General features: G+C 40.1%; 1 protein-coding gene across 1 annotated transcript in view; it reads right to left on the reverse strand.

Annotated features, from left to right (window-relative positions):
* Positions 1-22,350, reverse strand: part of LOC126297521 (nose resistant to fluoxetine protein 6-like) — a 310,627-nt gene that overhangs the window by 197,135 nt on the left and 91,142 nt on the right. Inside the window, exon 3 of the mRNA XM_049988414.1 lies at positions 16,811-17,004. Coding sequence (XP_049844371.1) covers positions 16,811-17,004 — 194 coding nt within the window. The remainder of the gene's footprint in view (positions 1-16,810; positions 17,005-22,350) is intronic.

Here is a 22,350-nt window from a genome sequence, read left to right on the forward strand (position 1 = left end):
TACACTGAGACACCAGTAAATACAATTAGAGATAAACCAGATATAGATGGGGTAAAGTTACAATTAATATTAGAAATAAAGTCAAGATTATCTAGAGGAAATGAGGAAACCAAAGAGCACTTACAGAAGATATTATGAGAAAACAAAAATGTCCTGATAAATCAAAGAGAGCATAGAAAACAGAGTATGGAAAACCACAGAGAGTATAGAGAAAACCTGAGGAAAAAGTTACAAGAGCATCAATAAGGAGTGGTCAGAGAACTTGAAGAAAGACAAGTCAAACTGCAGAAGAGTATCGACAAACTCCAAGAAGATACGAATAGGGTGAGAATGGAGATAACAGGTCAAGCAGGCTAAAACTGAGCTACAAAAGAAGAGTCAAGAAGTTGCCACCCGTCATGACCAACGATTTGTGACAAAGATGTAATGATAATGAAACGTCACTGCTAAAGGTCTGGATACTAGACAAACTGAACTGGGTGTAAGTTTAAGAGATGAAATAGCAGTGCACAGACAACAGGACACTCAAGAGCCCATACACGAGATCAATCATTTACAAGAAGGGCTACAACTACTGAAGAATAAGACTGAAGAAATTGATAGCAAAATTAGTCACGCAATCTTGACAGTGAGGGAAGGTAATGTTGTTACATTAGTGAATAGTGATGAATGGTACATCCAAGCTACTACAGGGAGGAAATATGAACTAAAAGGAGAACTATAGTCAACAATATTTAATAAGTCATTAAAATGCATTTTTCCAGTGCACTTTACTGATGCAGGCAAAATACAATACGCAATAGAGAGAATGGAAGGTGAAGCTTTCACCTAGGGAATTAAGAAGAAAGAAGAAAAAGTTAATAATTACAATCAATTTCAAAGAGAATTTCTGAAGAAATATCAATTCAAGAGCCATCAATGCACAACATTGGAAGATTAACTACATCTCTTAGCACATGGAATGGTATAATGATGAAATTATGATATCCACAATAAAGAGAAGATTGAGGTGGAGGATACTGGAAAGTTTATTTGGGAGCCCAATTAAAGACAAAGATAGCTAAATTTAAGTGCTGGAACAGTTACAATAAATTTTCTCACAGGAAAATGCCCAAATAGACGAAAAAACTCAAATAATTATTATCAAAATCAATTTAATGACACACTGTATTACAAAGTAAGAGGCAGTGGTCATCAATACAGGAACCATGAAAATGGCTATCAATTTTGTGGTGATCAGAGGAAAGAAAACGATTCAAGGAATGACATGAGAGGACAAGACAGACAAATGAATAATGAAATTGAACTGAGAAGATTTAGGAAACCAGCAACTCTTTTGCTGGTATACACTACACTCCCAGCTGGGTGAGACTTTACTTCTCATTGCAAGTTTTACTCCTCTCATATCTGTAGGATAAGAAAGTTGTAGTAGTTACTATGTATATTAAGTAATGGTTGTCCAAATATTTCAATTAGGAATGACATAGGAGACAATCTGAGTAGCCGTCTTAGATTGTTTGCAGATGATGCTGACATTTACCATCTTGTAAAGTCATCAGATGATCAAAACAACTTGCAAAATGATTTAGATAAGGTATCTGTATGGTGCAAAAAGTGGCAATTGACCCTGAATAAAGAAAACTGTGAAGTTATTCACATGAGTACTAAAAGAAATCAGCTACATTTCGATTACGTGATAAGTCACACAAATCTGAGGGCTGTAAATTCAACTAAATACTTAGGGATTACAATTACAAATAACCTAAATTGGAACGATCACATACATAATATTGTGGGTAGAGAAAACCAAAGACTGCGATTCATTGGCAGAACACTTAGAAGGTGCAACAGGTGTACCAAGGAGACTGCATACACTATGCTTGTCCACCCTATTCTGGAGTACTGCTGTGCGGTGTTGGATCCGCATCAGGTGGGACTGACGGATTACATCAAAAAAGTACAAAGAAGGGCAGCTCGTTTTGTATTATCACGAAATAGGGGAGATAGTGTCACAGACATGATACGTGAATTGGAGTGGCAATCATTAAAACAAAGGCATTTTTCGTTGCGACAGGATCTTCTCATGAAATTTCAATCACCAGTTTTCTCCTCAACATTCTGTTGGCACCCACCTACATAGGGAGAAATGATCATCATGATAAAATAAGAGAAATCAGGGCTTGAACGGAAAAATTTAAGTGCTCATTTTTCCCGTGTGCCATTCGAGACTGGAACGGTAGAGAGTCAGCATGAAGGTGGTTCATTGAACCCCTGCCAGGCACTTTATTGTGAATAACAGAGTAATCACGTAGGTGTAGATGTTGTTTAGTAAGACTTACGAGATACGCATCATAATAGTATGAAGTTAATAGTAAAGTAACAGTGTTAATATCTGAGAAACCATACTTTGTGTAATTGTTCACAGTCAAAACTATGGAAATAGTAGTGCCAAAAGGAACAGAGATTAGAGCCAGATTGGAAAGAAAAATATTGAGTGAAGGTACTTAGTATCTGAGAACTAAGCCTTTCGCAGCAGCACTGTTGTATAAAACATTCTTGGACTTCTTTCTGCATCAATGCAAGGTAAAACCTTGAGCTCTCGATGATTATCTCCGTTGTCTTCGTCAGGACCAACTGACTGTCCAAACTGCTGCTGTGATGCCCTTATATAGCCCACAGATGGCTTCTGATTGGTCGGTAATTACATAACACTGTCGCAGATGGTGTCAACATCTGCACTGGTGGCACCACCACTCCCATAGTAGTGTAAACATTGTGAAGAATATCTCTGCCTATTCTCTGCATAAAGAACTCAATTCAATGCATCGCTAAGATGTCATGATTAAAGTTCTTCCCATATATTCTTATTTCCACAACATCTTTAATTGCAGAATCTCAGTGTGTAGCGGCCTTGGACAAAACTTTTGTTTTGTCAAACACTATTTTGTGTTTGTTCCTGAAGCTGGTTTCAGCAATTGCAGATTTCCTTAGTTCTCGATTTTTACTATGCTGTTGATGTTCTGCACAGTGGTCAGAAATGGTATGGATTGTTTATCCAAAGAAATTGCTTCTGCTTTCACAATGGATGTCAAATCCTGGAGATCTTGAGGCTGAGACCGTCCTTAACAAGAAACAGCATCCCCATTATCTTCTTAGGAGATGGTAAACCAGGCCTTATATCTCGTCTTCCCAGGACTCTGCCTAGTTTGCTTGATGTAGAGGCACAGAAAGGGAGGAATACAATTTGTGTCTCATCAAGTGAATGTTCAATGTTTTCATGTTTCCTTTTCTTGAAGACTGCTGACTTTGTATCACATGAACCATAGCCATTCTTTTGGAACACATACTTCATGATTAATTTCAGAATCCAAGTGATCCTCGTCAGAAACAATTTTTGCTCTATGTATCAATATATTTAAAAATGCTCTCTTCTGGACTGGACAATGAAAACTCTGGATTAGTATGCATTGCTTTGCAATGCACTGAGAGGCTGAGACATCCATCTGAATTTGGCTGTACCAAAATATCCGAAAATGGCAGCCTTTCTTCTTTCTCTGTCTCAACAGCAAGCTGAACGTTTGGGTGCATGCTGCCCATATGTTCAAGGAAGTGCTCAAGAGCTTCTATGCCATGTGGCCAGACCATAAATGTATCACCAACACAATGATAAAATGAAGATGGATGAAGGGGAGCCTGATTTAATGCGCATTCTTTGAAAGTTCCATAAAGAAGTTGGCCACAGCTGGACACAATGGGAACCCACAGCCATTCTGTCTGTCACTTCATAAAATTTACCCACATACAAGAAGTAATTGGTTGTCATAACATGTCGGAACAACTTTATCTTCTCAGGAGGAAAATGCTCTGCAACAAGTTTCAAGGAACTTTTGTTAATAGTGAGACCACATCCAAGCTGACTAAAATACCCTTTGGACCAACTTTAATCTACTTAATTTTGTAATGATCATCTGAGAGAAATGTAAAATGTTGAACAATTACATGATGAGACACCAATTGTACTCCTTCCTTTCTGCAGCACTATATCCAGCAAAATAGTCAGAGTTCTAGGAAGGTCAAGTATAAGACCTATTTTTTGACCTCCTAAGAAGATAAAGGTGATGATACGCCCTGTTCAGGTCAGTCTCAGCCTCAGGATCCCTGTGATTTATAACATCCTTTGTGAGTGCAGAAGCCTGTTGTGGTAGTGGCTGGTCTTCCTGAGAGGTCCGGAAAAGCCCAGAAGGTGGGACTGCTTGTCATTGGGAGCTCCAGTGTTAGGTGGGTGATGGAGCCCATTAGGGAAATGGCAGGTAAAGACAGGAAAAAAGTCAATGTGCACTCTGTGTGCATACTGGGGAGAGTCATCCAAGATAAGGAAAGGGTCCTTCTGGATGCCATGAAGGGTACAGTGTGCAGCCAACTGCAGGTGGTGGCTCATGTCGGCACTGATGACGTGTGTTGCTATGGATTGGATATGGTTTATGGTGGCTATCTGGTGAAGACTGCAAGTCTTGCTAGCGAGATGAAGGCAGAGCTCACCATCTGCAGCATCGTCGACAGGACCGATTGCGTATCTTTGGTACAGAGCCGAGTGGAGGGTCTGAATCCGAGGCTCAGACGTTTCTGCGACAGTGTAGGCTGCAGATTCCTTGACTTGCGCCATTGGGTGGTGAGGTTTCGTGTTCTGCTAAATAGATCAGGTGTCCACTACACACAGGAAGCGACTGCATGGGTAGTAGGGGCTGTGTGGCGTGGACGGGGTGGCTTTTTAGGTTAGACAGTCTCGGAAAAGATTAAAAAGGGCTCCAGTCTCAAAAGATACAGAGCAAAGAAACAACAAGAATCGACCAAGCAACATTCGATATTGTAGTTGTAAATTGTCGCAGCTGTGTTGGAAAAGTACCAGAGCTTCAAGCGCTGATAGAAAGCATTGAAGTTGAAATCATTATAGGAACAGAAAGCTGGCTAAAGCTGGAGATAAATTCTGCCGAAATGTTTCAAGAGGCACCAACTGTGTTCAGAAAGGATAGAGTTAATAAAGTAGGTGGTGGTGTGTTTATGTCTGTTAGTAGTAGTTTATCTTGTAGTGAAGTTGAAATAGATAGTTCCTGTGAATTACTATGGGTAGAGGTTATACTCAACAGCCGTACCAAAATAATAAATTTTTCCTTCTACCAATTCCCCCCCCCCCCCCCCCCCCCCCCCCCCCGACTCAGATGTTATAATAGCTGAAAACTTCAAAGAAAACTTGAATCTCATTACAAATAAGTACCCCACTGATACAGTTATAATTGGTGGAGACTTCAATCTACCCTCGACTTGTTGGAGAAAATAAATGTTCAAAGCCGGTGGTAGACAGAAAACATCTTCTGAAATTGTACTAAATGCTTTCTCTGAGAATTACTTTGAACAATTAGTTCATGATCCCACACGAATTGTAAATGATTGCAAAAACACACTTGACCTCATAGCCACAAATAATTCTGACCTAATAGAGAGTGTTATGACGGATACAGGGATTGGTGAACACAAGGTCACTGTAGCGAGGCTTAAAACTATATCAACCAAAACCAATAAAAATAAATGTAAAATATATCTATTTAAAACAGCAGATAAAAATTCACTTCATGCCTTCCTAAGAGAATCTCCATTCCTTCCAAGCTAATTATGTAAGTGTAGACTAGATATGACTCAAATTCAAAGATACAGTATCGACAGCAATAGATAGATTCATACCACATAAGTTAATAAGAGACGGGCCTGATCCATCATGGTACACAAAACATGTCAGAGCACTGTTGCAGAAGCAACAAAAAAAGCATGCCAAATTCAGAAGAATGCCAAATCCCCAAGACTGGCTGAAATTTAGTGTGGACGTCAATGCAAGATGCTTTTCATAGGTTCCACAATGAAACATTGTCTCAAAGTATGGTAGAAAACCCAAAGAGATTCTGGTCATGTGTAAAGTACACCAGTGGCAAAAAACAATCAATACCGTCACTGCGCGATAGCGATGGGAATGTTCCTGATGATGTTGCCACTAAAGCGGAGTTACTAAATACAGTTTTCCGTAATTCCTTCACGAATGATGACAAAGTAAATATTCCAGAATTCGAAGCCAGAACAGCTGTAAGCATGAATGACATAGAAGTAGATATCTTAGGTGTTGCGAAACAACTCAAATCACTTAAGAATGGCAAGTCTTCCAGTCCAGATGGTATACCAATCAGGTTTCTTTCAGAGCATGCAGACACAGTACTGCCTTTCTTAGCAATCATATACAACCGCTCACTTAAAAGGTCTGTTCCTAAAGACTGGAAAGTAGCACAGGTTACACCAGTATTCAAGAAAGGAAATAGGAGTAACGCATTGAATTACAGACCCATACCACTGACCTCAATTTGCAGTAGGATTTTGGAGCATATACTGTACTTGAACCTTATGAACCAGCTTGAAGAAAATAACTTTTTGATAAATAACCAACATGGATTCAGAAAATTCTTGTGCAACACAGCTAGCTCTTTATTCCCATGAAGCAATGAGTGCTGTCAACAAGGGATCTCAAATAGATTCCATATTCCTAGATTTTCAGAATGCTTTCGATACTGTTCCTCACAAGTGACTATTAATCAAATTCCATGTATATCGAGTATCGTCTCAGTTGTGTGACTGGATTCAGTTCGTAGTGATAGATGGTAAATCATCGAGTAGAACAGAAGTGATATATGGTGTTCCGCAAGGTAGTGCTGTTCCTGATTTACATAAATGATCTAGGTGATAATCTGAGCAGGCCCCTTAGATTGTTTGCAGATGACGCTGTAATCTACCGTCTAGTAAAATCATCAGACGATCAATTCAAATTAGAAAATGATCTGGAGAGAATTTCTGTATGGTGTGAAAAGTGGAAGTTGGCACTAAACAAAGAAAAGTGCGAGCTCATTCACATGGGTACTTAAAGAAATCTGATAAATTTTGGGTATACGATAAATTGCACAAATCTAAGGGCTGTCAATTTGACTAAATACCTAGGAATTACAATTAGGAGCAACTAAAATTGGAAAGACCACACAGATAACATTGTAGGGAAGGCGAAACAAAGACTGCACTTTGTTGGCAGAACACTTAGAAGATGCGACACACCCACTAAAGAGAAGGCCTACATTACACTTGTCTGACCTCTGCTGGAATATTGCTGCACAGCATGGGATCCTTTCCAGGGAGGATTGACGGAGGACATCAAAAAAGTGCAAAGGAGGGCAGCTTGTTTCGCGTTATCCCGCGACAGGGGTGAGAGTGTCACTGATATGATACGCAAGTTGGAGTGGCAGTTACTGAAACAAAGGCGGTTTTCTTTGTGGTGAGATCTATTTACAAAATTTCAATCACCAACTTCCTCTTCCAAATGCAAAAATACACTCCTGGAAATTGAAATAAGAACACCGTGAATTCATTGTCCCAGGAAGGTGAAACTTTATTGACACATTCCTGGGGTCAGATACATCACATGATCACACTGACAGAACCATAGGCACATAGACACAGGCAACAGAGCATGCACAATGTCGGCACTAGTACAGTGTATATCCGCCTTTCGCAGCAATGCAGGCTGCTATTCTCCCATGGAGATGATCGTAGAGATGCTGGATGTAGTCCTGTGGAATGGCTTGCCATGCCATTTCCACCTGGCGCCTCAGTTGGACCAAGGTTCGTGCTGGACGTGCAGACCGCGTGAGACGACGCTTCATCCAGTCCCAAACATGCTCAATGGGGGACAGATCCGGAGATCTTGCTGGCCAGGGTAGTTGACTTACACCTTCTAGAGCACGTTGGGTGGCACGGGATACATGCGAACGTGCATTGTCCTGTTGGAACAGCAAGTTCCCTTGCCGGTCTAGGAATGGTAAAACGATGGGTTCGATGACGGTTTGGATGTACCGTGCACTTTTCAGTGTCCCCTCGACGATCACCAGAGGTTTACGGCCAGTGTAGGAGATCGCTGCCCACACCATGATGCCGGGTGTTGGCCCTGTGTGCCTCGGTCGTATGCAGTCCTGATTGTGGCGCTCACCTGCACGGCGCCAAACACGCATACGACCATCATTGGCACCAAGGCAGAAGCGACTCTCATCGCTGAAGACGACACGTCTCCATTCGTCCCTCCATTCATGCCTGTCGCGACACCACTGGAGGCGGGCTGCACGATGTTGGGGCGTGAGCGGAAGACGGCCTAACGGTGTGCGGGACCGTAGCCCAGCTTCATGGAGACGGTTGCGAATGGTCCTCGCCGATACCCCAGGAACAACAGTGTCCCTAATTTGCTGGGAAGTGGCGGTGCGGTCCCCTACAGCACTGCGTAGGATCCTGCGGTCTTGGCGTCCATCCGTGCGTCGCTGCGGTCCGGTCCCAGGTCGAAGGGCACGTGCACCTGCCGCTGACCACTGGCGACAACATCGATGTACTGTGGAGACCTCACGCCCCACGTGTTGAGCAATTCGCCGGTACGTCCACCCAGCCTCCCGCATGCCCACTATACGCCCTCGCTCAAAGTCCGTCAACTGCTCATACGGTTCACGTCCACGCTGTCGCAGCATGCTACCAGTGTTAAAGACTGCGATGGAGCTCCGTATGCCACGGCAAACTGGCTGACACTGACGGCGGCGGTGCACAAATGCTGCGCAGCTAGCGCCATTCGACGGCCAACACCGCGGTTCCTGGTGTGTCTGCTGTGCCGTGCGTGTGATCATTGCTTGTACAGCCCTCTCGCAGTGTCCGGAGCAAGTATGGTGGGTCTGACACACCGGTGTCAATGTGTTCTTTTTTCCATTTCCAGGAGTGTATTTTGTTGACACCCACCTACATAGAGAGAGATGATCATCATAATAAAATAAGAGAAATCAGAGCTCGAACTGAAATATTTAGGTGTCCCTTTTTCCCAGGTACCATTCGAGAGTGTAATGGTAGAGAAGTAGTATGAAAATGGTTCAATGAACCCCCTACCAGGCACTTAAGTGTGGATTGCAGAGTAACCATGTAGATGAAGAAGTACACAGGATAATCCATTCCTACCATTTTCAACTGCTGTACAGTACATCAACAGAATATTAAAAATCAAGACCTGGATCAATCTGCTAAACACAGCCTCACAAACAAACACAAAATACTGTTTGAGAAGACAAAAGTTTTGTGCCATGCTCAACAAAAGTTTTGTACCGTGCTCATACATACTGGGATTCAGTAATTAACACATTCCGTGCAGCTCGGCCCACCTTGTCTCCTGATGGAATTCTTTCCACCCTACTGTCATGAATTTCACTGACTTCCCAAAATTTCGGAAGTTGTTATTATATCAGATCCTAAGCTGCATAAGACTCAAAGGTATATATTTATTTACCATGAGATAAATAATTCATATATGTTATTGCTTCCATTTGGTCCACTGGTGACCTGATAACACTTTTTTGTGCTGGTTTTCAATTGTTCGGGTCATCCTGTGTTCCTATAGTTGTGCTGCGCTCTTTTAGCGACTAACTCTACAGAAAACAGGTCACTTATTGTTGTACTTTAAAATACATACACCGCCATTTGTTAATGTTTGCAGGCAAGAAAAAATGCTGTAAAATACACACACTGTCATGTGTTAGTGCTAGCAGCCGAGAATAGCTGCTTTAAGGTATGCATTGAAATATTGTTTATGGTTATGAGATGATTGTTTACATTCTGGTGGTTGGCCACCACTTTTAATGATGTTCCATTGCATGTTTAGCTAGAAATGGATCCATCTACTTCTGGGCTGCCAGTAACAAGGAAGTGAAGATTTAGTACACCATTAGATAAGGAACTACTACCTAAATAAAAGTAACTCCAATGATGATGTCTCTTGTGCATCTGACAATGATTCAGCTTACAATTCCCAAGATTCAAGATCATCTTCAGATTTGAATGTAAGTGGTGATGATCCCTGTTCTGATGGGGTTCCTGATATTATATGTAACTCTGATAATGGTAATGAAAATGATATCCCAATTCAGAAACCAACTGGACAAAATATGACAAGAGTAATTTTTAATAGGGATTCAAAAGTTAATATTTCCATCAATTTTAACATCCCTTCTGATGTTTACAAAATGCTGGTGCTGCAAGACATATTTAACAATATGGTGAGAGAAACAAATATGCAGCACAGAAACTTTCCAAAATGCTATGCAAAAAAATATCTCAAGCCAATTGGGTTGACCCTCCTGAGGAAGAAATGGGCAAGTTTATTGGCACAATACTAATTATGGGGTTAAATGAGGTCCCAAAAATTTCACTTTATTTGTCAAAGAATCCACTGTATGACAATAAAGTTATAAAAAACACTATGTCTCATGGACAATTTCTGGCATTATTACCTTGCTGGCATGTTGTCTATAATGATACCCCTAGAAGTGTAAACAACAGGATTTACAAAGTAAAGTTGTCAGTTGAACATCTGCAGAGTAACCTTCAAAATGGTCTAACCATTGGAACAGATGTGGTAGTTGATGAATCTATGGTTCCTTGGAGAGGAAGATTGGTTTGTAGGCAGTATTTCCCCAACAAGTCTCACTAGTATGGTGTAAAACTGTACAAAATTTCTACAGGGGAATGCTACACGTTTGCCTTGCATATCTATCAAGGGGTAAGTTGATAGATAAAAATATGCTTCTCTGTGGAACAATTTGTTCAAACAGAGCAGGACTTCTCAAGGATATTGTGGAGAAGATACAAAAAAAGGGGGAAATATGTGGAGCAGAGAACAATAATGGAGTCAAAAATTTTAAATGGGTGTGTAAAAGGAGAGTTCTAATGATTTCAGTGGTTCCTGGACATACTGATGTTTTAGAGAACTCCAGCAAAAAGAACAGCAAAGCAGAAGTTATAATGAAACCAAAGGCTGTGCTGGAGTACAACAAGATAAAAAAAGGCATTGATCTCAGTCATAAGATGTCCTTATATTATTCACTATTGAGAAAGGGGGTGAAATGGTGGAGAGAAGTTGCAATGGAACTTCTACTAGTGACTTCTATAGTAAATGCTTTGTTTCTGCTTTGTAAAAAGAGCACTCTGAAGAGAAGAATATAATTTTGAATTTTCAAAGAGTCTATTGCCTTCCATTCATGTCAATATGCTGCCTGTGCCACTCCACTATCAAGAAAGAAAGCCCATACTTTGGGTCAAATTGAGGGACCAGTAAGAAAATTTCAGCAACACTGTACATTGTGCTACAAAAGGATTTTCACTCAGGAAGGCAAAAAAGTAGCAGACAACAACCCCAAGAGAGTTACAACCTTCTGCAGTGACTGCCCAGGACAACCTAAAATGTGACTCAGTTGTTTCAATGAAAACCACATCCAGGAATGACTTTTTAAGATTGCAGTGTTTAAACAGTGCAAAGGTTAAGTTAAAAAGTATTTTTTGTACGTTTTTATAAGTAGTTTATATGTTCTGCAAATAAATTATTAGGGTACAATTATCTTCAAAAACAAAAAAGAAGAAACAATAAAACTAAGAATAGCTCTTTAAGATCACAATTGCTAAAGAGTGCAAAGTTTATGTGAAAATGATTTTTTGTATTGTTTTCTGTAAGATATTTATTTACCAAATATAGCAGTATGATAAAAATGTCCAACAAAAAAGCATTGTTTTGGGGTCATTTTGGGGTCTAGCTAGCCACTACTGCAGCAATTTACACAGCGATACGTCCCCTTTATTACAGACAGCCCAACAAGCACCTATGTGGTGAAGTGAATTCACTCACAGTATCTGGGACACCACTGACCTCAGCCGCATTTCAGCAAAGTTTTCATCAGGTCACCAGTGGGCCAATATGCAATACAGGAGGTACATCAAATCTTCTTCCACAGGGAACGTGTTAAAGAGACAATATAAATAAAAATGTGTAAGAAGAACTTTTACCGTGGCAGCAGATACAATCTTAGCAGTGCATGGAAAAGAGCCCTCGATGCAGAGAAGAAGCCTAGATATCCATTGCAATGGATCAGTGGTGCCACCAGTGCAGATTTTAACACCACCTGCGACAGTATTATGTAATTATTGACCAATCATAAGCTGTCTATGGTCTATATGAGGACACCACAGCTGCAGTTTAGACAGTCATATGCTCCTGATGAAGACAATGGAGGTAATCATTGAGATACAAGGTTTTGTCGTGAAATGACATTTCAAGAAGTCCAAGAATGTTTGATACATACTTAGTATCAGTAAAGTTTTCTATGTAATATTGCAGATTTATTTGATGAGTCATCATGAAAGAACAGAGGGACCTTAAAGAATTGGAGTGACAAGAAAGTTGATGGTTGTGATAAATAGGAAAATGTGTAAAATGGAGTATAGATGAGTTACTTGTTCAGATGAATAATATGAAGTACAAAGGTAATTGATGTAATGAGGTCAATGAAGTATGGAATAGATAAGGAACATGGTGGGACTTTTGTGTATTTATTGAGGTGAATGATTATTACAAGTTGAAGTAGTAAATATTTGGAGTAAAAATGATACTGAGTTGAGATACACATATGCGTAATGGTGATTTATGTAAGCTTAAAGGTATATGGAATAGTATTTTAAGAGCTAGTATTTTAACAATGTTATTTTATTTTTACACAAGTTGTCTTATTTGTATCTATATATATTTACAAGGGGCTTTCAATAAGATATGCAACACATTTTTTCTCAAAGCAGGTTGGTTTTATTCAGGATTCCAATACACCATATTATTCCCCACCCTTTTGGCTACAAAACCTCATTTTTCAACATAATCTTTGTTCAATGCTATGGCCTTATGACAAGTTACTGAGAGGGCCTGTGTGCCTGTATGGTACCATTCAACTGGTAGATGTCAGAGCCAACGTCTTGGTGCATCAATAACCACCTGATCAGCCATGCACTGATTCCTGCGGAGTGCATCCATCATTGGGCCAAACACATGGAAGTCAGAAGGTACAAGATCCAGGCTGCAGGGTGAATGGTGTAGAACAGTCCAATGAAGTTTTCTGCACTCCTCTCAGGTACGCTAACTTGTGTGAGGCATTGTGTTGTTAAGGAGGAGAAGTTTGTTTGCATTTTTGTGGTAATGAACACATTGCTGGGGTCACAGTGGTGTGCGGCCAGCACATGAGAGATTGGACAGGTTTATGTGACATTGTTGTGATGATGACAGATGCCCTGCCCGACGACTTACCATGGTTTTGTTTCCTGCCAAGTCTCCGTAGATATTCTGCAAATACCAATGAATATCTGTGATGCTCTGGTTTTCTGCCAAAAGAAACTGAATTACAGCTCTCTGCTTGGAGCCCACCTCTGTTACAAACACCAATTTTGAAGGCTACATACAGCACCATTATCCATTGGAACACCACATAACTATAGTGGCTGAAGTGGGAATATACCATGATGTCCCACAACAAATTCCACATATTATCAATCAAAAATGACTGAGAAAAAAAGTCTTGCATTACTGAATACCCCTCATAGATGTATGTGATGATCAAGACAGTATGACCATAGCAAGCAAAGTGTTATTCTTGAATGGCAAGGAATAGTGATTTAACGATGCATTTAGCTATAAGGATATTTGTAGTGGATGTATTTGTATCAGGCTTCAAAAGTAGAGTTCTGGCACTATTAATTGGATAATGAATACCAACTTCAAGAACACACTATACTACTCTTACTGGCAATGATAATAGTTATTCAACCACAATACATACACTATGTCAGAGTAAAATAGAATAGTCATTTATTCTGAAATTTTTCTCTGGGCAACCACATTAGTCGCAGAGGTTTAGAGCATTAAGTCAGAATCTACAGTTTTCACTGACCTAATGAAAAATGATAAACTGTCATATAGCTGTATAAATTGATGTACTAAAATTATATTTTGCTTAATATGTTTCATGTCAATAGTTTGGTAAATGTAAGAATGGAATAGTTGCTATGTTATTGTATTTCTTCTCTTCCTTCTATGTGTAGTGTCCGATGTGGGTTGAGAATAAATATGATTCAGAATGGAAGTAGTATGCGTGCCAAGCACTCTACTGAAAGGATGGCAACCAAACGGTAGCTGAATATATGTGAGTGTTTTTTGTGCAGTGCTCCAAAAAAGGTAACCAGCAACAGTTATGTGTTTGATGGCCCAAACAAACTATTGAAGAGAAAGATACATTGTCATTAAATGCAAAATAAAACTTGTGAAAATATTTACCATTTTTCATTAAGATGTATTGTAAATTTGGAATAAAATATTTTTGTAGAGGCAATCCACTACCTCAGACAGAGGAAATTTATGCAAGATACAGTGCAGTTTTAATATTCTTTATCTCCTTTTTGTAATTATTAAGAATTTATTCTGCTTTATTTTTCACTTACTCTTAAGAGTTGTGCTCTACCAAACATATGATTCGGCAGTTTTGGTACAGTACGTAAATGACATGGTAAATGGTAGGATTACCAGTAGTATTGCTAGCAATGGTAGCAATACTACCTGTAAACCTATCACTTACTGTGTCATTTGTGTACTGTTCCAAAACTGCCAAATCATAGGTTTGGTAGAGCGCAACTCTTAAGTAATAGTAGGGGAAGAAACACAAATAAATGTCTGATATAGAAAATGGTAAAATATGACTTCTCTTTGTTCTTTGTTTGTTTTGCACACAATTAGAACTGCACATCATTAAATGTTAGTGCATTGTATATTTTATATCCTTACAAAATATAAATTAGCTGATCACGTAACTTCTGCAGTTTTATGTAACCATAGCAATAACTTTTGATGCAAGTACAGTTTACATGAACAAACACAAAAAATGTATTTAATTATTGTAGTTATTCTGTACTCAATAGAACATGCTGAAGTATGATCAAAGGTAAGAGTTTCCTGTTATTATTGATAAGTGTGGGAAAGTTGTTTATGAAAAACAGAAACATGCTTATATGACAACTGAATTTTTCACTGGCAGACCACAATAATATTCAAAAGGAAAACCACTTCCTAATGTTCTGCAAAATTACATTTATTTCATCACAAATGGGTTTCCAGCTTCTCAGGCGATCTTCAGGTGACAACTAAATGTTGCAAACAGGAAATTGCATTTTTAGCACTATATGATAAATCTGTATATTTGTAAACTACAAGATTCCTCTGTTTCACATTACAAGTCAATAATCTTTGAATAAAATCTGAATTAAACATTGAAAACTTCAGTTTTGCTATAAATTTTGTTTGCTTTTAAGTAACAGACATGCAGATAACTATGAAGCAGAAAAATGTTCTATGGGTCCCATGGCCCTTTATATATCCTCATTCTGTTTCTAGACTGTTCACCAGTTCTGGTTTAAGACAATGATTGCATAGGCAGACAAAGCGATCAAAATGAGGTAATGCCCTATAGGTATGCAATACATCTACTGCACAGGTAACATGGTTCCAATGTTAACAGACCATGGCTACTAGGAAAATTACCATAGTCTACACTTACTTATGAAAGTCTATGACAGTCTGCACTAGTTTTCCAACTCTATTTAGGCACTAAAGAAGTCATTTAGGGTGCAATTGTAAGGAATTGGTGATCCATTACTCAGAGATGTACATTACATGCCCACCCAGATTGCATACGGAGAGATCGATTATCGAGTGCCAATCACGCTGGGTCAGTGACACTGTTGCTCAGTAGAGTGTGGAGTTTGGAGTTGTGTAGCAGTTACGAACAAGTAGTGGATGTGTGTGTCCCCCTCTGCTGCAGGCTGGACCATCAGCAAATCCTCATAATTATGCCTAACTGAAAGTGAATATCATTATACAGTGTCCTGATTATCAGTGATCTTGTCAATCACACTGGGCAATGGATTACAGTGTAGATTATGTGGAGAAAGTGTGTGTGTGTGTGTGTGTGTGTGTGTGTGTGTGTGTGTGTGTGTGTGTGTGTGTGTGTGTGTGTGTGCAATATTTTTGTATTGTTCTCTTTGTGCATGAGAAGTTGTGTTGTCACCGCCTGACACCACACTTGCTAGGTGGTAGCCTTTAAATCGGCTGCGGTCCGTTAGTATACGTCGGACCCGCATGTCACCACTATCAGTGATTGCAGACCGAACACCGCCACACGGCAAGTCTAGAGAGACTTCCTAGCACTCGCCCCAGTTGTACAGCCGACTTTGCTAGTGACGGTTCACTGCCTACTTACATTCTCATTTGCCAAGAAGATAGTTTAGCATAGCCTTCAGCTACATCATTTGCTATGGACCTAGCAAGGCGCCATTATCAGTTACTATTGACATTGTGAACTATGTACTGTCAAGAGCGACGTTCATCCTTAATGGATTAAAGTTAAGTATTCGACCAGCTACGTCCAATGTTTCTAAATTCTAATTTCCTTGTCCTGTTCCAGACCTCACGCCAGCCTGCGTGAGCTAAATCACGTGCCTTTCAGCCTCCTCTAGTAACACGGTGTTGGCTCTCCTGCCAACCACAAAAGAAGTTACAAAATATTACAGTGTAATTAGTAAATTGATGATACATCCAAGTCAACTATAGTCTACTATTAGCAACGACTTTTGCATGAATAGTGGTACATATCTACAGAAAGACAGCTTGTCTGGTGTAGTGGTAATAAAGTATATACACGAACATTCCTTGTGAATCACTCATCTACTAGTGGAAACGGTCTCAAAATTCCTACAATAGTGCCTGAGATAAGACTTCGCATATATATTGAAAAATGTGGTGGGAGACTTTAATTTATAATATGTATACATACTCAATATGTTAACTTACTCAACAGTAACAAATGTTTGTTGTGACACCCATGAGTCATCTTCCTTTAGTGATTCCACGTGGACTCGACTGAAGCTCATGTTGTACATCTTCTGGATGTATATAGGATTTGAAAGGAATGCTGCATCCAGCAGTTCAGCTACCTCCTTTGCAGGACATGACGCAGGCAGGCACAGTCCAACTATTATCAAATCCTGTACACAAAAAGATCAAATTACAGTAAATAATCTATCAAATATTTTGACTGTAGATTATAAGCTTTTGAATTTGGACACAAATAACACAATTTTATAACACAATTTTAACAATGGCAAAAAATATTAAAATGACAACAGGGAATCCTGAAAAGAAGATAAATGATGGTTTCATAGGGAGGATGCAGCATGTTATTTTGGATGGACAGTCAATGACAAGACATAGAAGTAACTTCGGGTGTTCCCCAGAGAAGTATGTTGGGACCCTTGTTGTTAATGTTGTATGTTAATGATCTTGCAAACAATATTAATAGTAACCTCAGACTTTTTGAAGATGATACAGTTATTTATAATGAAGTACTGCCTGAAAGAAGCTGCATAAATATTGTCAGATCTTGATGAGATTTCAAAATGGTGCAAAGATTGATTTCAAAGTGGTGCAAAGATTGACAACTTGCTTTAAATGTTCAGAAATGTAAAATTGTGCACTTCACAAAATGAAAAAGCAAAGTATCTTATGACTATACAATCAATGAGTCACAGTTGGGATTGGTCAACTCATGAAAATACCTGGGTGTAAGACTTCATAGGGATATGAAATGAAATGATCACATACACTCAGTTTTTGGTAAAGAAGGTGGTAGGCTTTCGGTTATTGATAGAATATTGAGGATATGCAATCAGTCTACAAAGAAGATTGCTTACAAGCCACTTGAGTGACACATCCAAGAATATTGCTCAAGTGCATTGGGTTTGATCCGTGGATGAGTGTCACAGAAACACTGAAGAAACTGAACTAGCAGACTCTTGAAGGCAGCTGTGAACTATCCCAAGACAGCCTACTTGCAAAGTTACAAACACTGGTTTTAAATGATAGCTCTAGGGACAATCTACAACCCCCTACATATCACTCTCATTGGGATTGTAAGGACAAGGTCAGATTACAGCATGCACGGAGGCATTTAAACAGTCAGTCTTCCTGCACTACAAACAAGAATGGAGGAAAAAACCCTAATAACTGATACAGCAGGATGTACCATCTGCCACAAACTTCACAGTAGTTTGCAGACTATAGATCTTTATATGGACTCTGAGAACAAGAGCATTTCCATTTTTCTTGCCTTGATAGATGGACAAGGTTGTATCTTCATAAATCATCAGAGTCATTTCATATATGGATGCTTTTGACATTCTTACCCAAGTTGCTATTTCTCTTCTTGAATAGTTCACTGTGACCGTTGGGATTGTCCCATTACTCTTCTATATGTTAGGCAGTTGTAAATATGTGAACAAGTTAACAATTATCACATTCTTTCCACTTCTACAAAATGCTGCCATAAGGTTCATAACAATGTCTTCAGAAACTGATTCTCTGGTTGAAGTTCATCCTTTCCCAGGTACAGACATCTGTTGAACAGATATTTGTTGTCTACATCCACCAAGGCACTCACCTCAGATATGGGACGATGGAAAGTCATGCTCTTCCGAGCCATCCAGATTTAGGTTTCCCACGGTTCTCATACATCGCTTCAGGCAAATCCCAGGATGGTTCCAACTAGGTCATCGCCAAGCACCTATCCAGTTCCCTCCACGGAGAACTTAGAAATGTATTCTTAGCAATAACAGAACCCAAAGTGTTTCCAAAAATGTTTTCTTGATTGTTAAAGAGAGTACGAGTCATTTATAAAAATGAGTCTTTCTCATACACATATTAAGATCTTCAGTGCATTGCAGATACTTTAAAGTTAGTGAAGTATTTAAAATTGGGCACTATTAGTGAAGAAATCTATGTTCCCTTACAACAAACATCACGAATACTGAAGTACTGCACAATTTATTTACGGATAAAGGAGACAACTCACCAAAAGGCAGAAGTGCTGTGTCGTCGATAGGCTCACAAACAAAAGGTACACAGCTTGGCTAGCTTTTGGAATACATTCCCTCTTTCTGGCTGTAGAAAAAACATGCACACAAACACACAAATACACTCACTCACATGCACATACCTGTCTACCTGCATTGTGCTCAGTCAACTGTCAGCTCTTTACTGGACCACAGTGAGCGTACTGGGGTGAGATGGGGGTGTAAGGTGGGGTAGGGAGAGACATGGAGAGAGGATGGGGTTAGAGGGAGGTGTCTAGTGGCTCTTGAGAGAGCAGGGAGCCATCTGGGGGGCTAGTCGAGCTGGCAGTTGACTGAGCACAATGTAGGGAGACTAGCTGGCAGTCAACTGAGGCCCCACCCTAAACCTCCACCTCACCCCAGTACACTCACCGTGGACCAGTTCAAAAATGGCTCTGAGCACTATGGGACTTAACTTCTTAGGTCATCAGTCCCCTAGAACTTAGAACTACTTAAACCTAACTAACCTAAGGACATCACACACATCCATGCCCGAGGCAGGATTCGAACCTGTGACCGTAGAGGTTGCGTGTTTGCAGACTGTAGCGCCTAGAACCGCTCGGGCACACTGGCCGGCCGTGGACCAGTAAAGAGCTGGTAGTCGACTGAGCACAATGTACGGAGACAGGCGTGTGCATATGTGTGTGTGTGTGTGTGTGTGTGTGTGTGTGTTTTCCTACACCTAGAAAAAGGAAGGGCATTCTGAAAGTTAGCCAAGCTCCAAACCTTTTGTTTGTGTGCCTATCGATGATACAGCACTTCTGCCATGCAGCAGCACTGGGTTCTATCCCGGAAGGATCAGAGATTTTCTCCCTTTGGAACTGGATGTTACGTTGTCCTCATCATCATTTGATAATCATTAACACGCAAGTAGCCCACTATTGTGTCAACAGAAAAAACTTGCAACTCAGAGGCCGAACTTCCCCTGGCTATCAATGTCATATGATCATTTCATTTCATGAAGAGACCTAATGCACACTGACACAGGACAGTCAAAAGAGGAAAAGAGTGAACTGATATGAACACTACTACCCAGGGTGTCTACGTGGACAAGAAAAAAAAATTCCCGGATTTTTCCCGGATTTCCCGGTTAAAAACACGATTTCTCCCGGATGAAATTACGTATAAAGCGGGTGAAAATACATCCGTGTTAAGCAACAGTATACTTTCCCTGGGAGCTGTAAAACATATCAGTCCTTTGGATCGTAAAGGTCTTATACCGGCGGAGGACGTCCCAGCACTTTAGAAAACGAAATCCAGGAAAAACAATTACGTTTGGAAAGATGTTTGATAGAAGATAATATGCGCAGAGTTTATTTTCGTATTGCGAAAGTATACACACAAATTCCACAAATTACAGCACGGTAGCTTCGGAAACTGTAAAATAGCGATTGCGTCGAGCGATGCACTTTTGTCAGCCAGTCGTAGCTCATGTCATGTGATCTCGTAAGCGAATGACGGCAGTTATTCAGAGCACGAGGCCTACGAGAAAGACAGGCCGCCGCGCGTACGTTACGAAGGTAGGCCGAGCTCGCTCAACTCAGTAAAGTGCGTTTCTACACCGGTTAACTCGTAACTAGATGTGTGTGTACGAACGAGAATTGTATCGTCTATTGGCATCCACTGTTATTCATCCTACAATGATAGGAAGTCCGTAGGCCTACTAACAGGCTCTAATTTAGCAATTAAAATCGTGCCAAAATGATTATAAGTTGCGTAGAAAAGTCGAGGTGTTCTGGCATGAAAAGACTTGTGACACTACTCAGCAACACATTATGCACATTTTCTTGAAGGTCAATTACACTTTTTTCCATCGATCACACAATTTTTTTTTATCTATGTAAGAACAACATTAAATATGAAAACTAACTTGAAGTTCGGTCTTTTTTTAGCGTGTGTTACACGTTAAGTCATATCAAATACAAATGTGCCGGTAAAATTTTAAATAGTGGCATAAATGACTTATCTTCTGGGCCCGACATTTTTCAAATGGCTGATCCTCAAAGTGTTACGTTTTGAATGAGAGTTATAACGCCCTGTGATTTAAGAAATTCACTGCACATTCTCACACGTAACATAAATCATCTTGCGTGGAAATTTCCTTTGAAAGTAACGCATCTCAAGCCACTGTTCGTAATATTTACTGATGATGTAAACAATTGTGACGTCACGCACATTATTGTTGTTTGGGGGAAGGAGACCAGACTGCGAGGTCATCGGTCTCAACGGATTAGAGAAGGACGGGGAAGGAAGTCGGCCGTGCCCTTTGAAAGGAACCATCCCGGTATTTGCCCGGAGAGATTTAGGGAAATCACGGGAAACCTAAATCAGGATGGCCGGACGCGGGATTGAACCGTCGTCCTCCCGAATGCGAGTCCAGTGTCTAACCACTGCGCCACCTCGCTCGGTCACCCACATTAAATGCACGTTAGTTGTTACGGACGTACTGCATAATCTTCGACCTAAAGCCTTTGACACTTTACAGTGTTAGCAAACTGGTCTGTGCATTGTGTAAATTACCCATTTTCTATGCAACTAAACTTTTATTTTGGTGTTATTCCCTGATTTATGTTTCATTGCTGCTGTATTATTCAGCAGTAGTGGACTAAAGTTCTTTGTCAGAGTATCAGATCTTACAAACAAAACTACAAAACTTTAACTCAAACCTAAAACAATGAAAAATCTCGGAATTCTAAGAAATTCCCGGGTTTTTCCCAAGTTGCCCACTGTTGTGTCAACAGAAAAAACTTGCAACTCAGTGGCCGAACTTCCCCTGGTGGGGACTCGTGGCTATCAATGCCACATGATCATTTCATTTCATGAAGAGACCTAATGCACACTGACACAGGACAGTCAAAAGAGGAAAAGAGTGAACTGGTATGAACACTACTACCCAGGGTGTCTACGTGGACAAGAAAAAAAAAATTCCCGGGTTTTTTCCAGATCTCCCGGATGACCCGAGCCGTATACATCCTGCTACTATATGCTCTGCATTGTATACCATGGCATAGTGGTTACAGTCACTGGCTGGCAACATATAGGTCACTAGTTCAGTACCCACCTCCTGAAGTTCTTTATGATTTAACATTTCTAATTTCTAGGACTTCCCTTTTTTTCAAATATTGCAATTTGCTAGAATATTCTATGTATGTATATACAGGAGCACACACTGCTGAAGCAGGCAGTTCATCTCATCTTTATTTTCATGTGTGCTTAATAAACATGCCTTCAGTTTGAAGTGTTAGTTCTAGTTAATGACCTTGCTCTCATCGTGGTACTTGCTTATGAGTTGCATGACACACAGTTTAATACACTCCTGGAAATTGAAATAAGAACGCTCTGAATTCATTGTCCCAGGAAGGGGAAACTTTATTGACACATTCCTGGGGTCAGATACATCACATGATCACACTGACAGAACCACAGGCACATAGACACAGGCAA

The sequence above is a fragment of the Schistocerca gregaria genome, chromosome X (assembly GCF_023897955.1).
Source record: "Schistocerca gregaria isolate iqSchGreg1 chromosome X, iqSchGreg1.2, whole genome shotgun sequence".
NCBI lineage: Eukaryota > Metazoa > Arthropoda > Insecta > Orthoptera > Acrididae > Schistocerca > Schistocerca gregaria.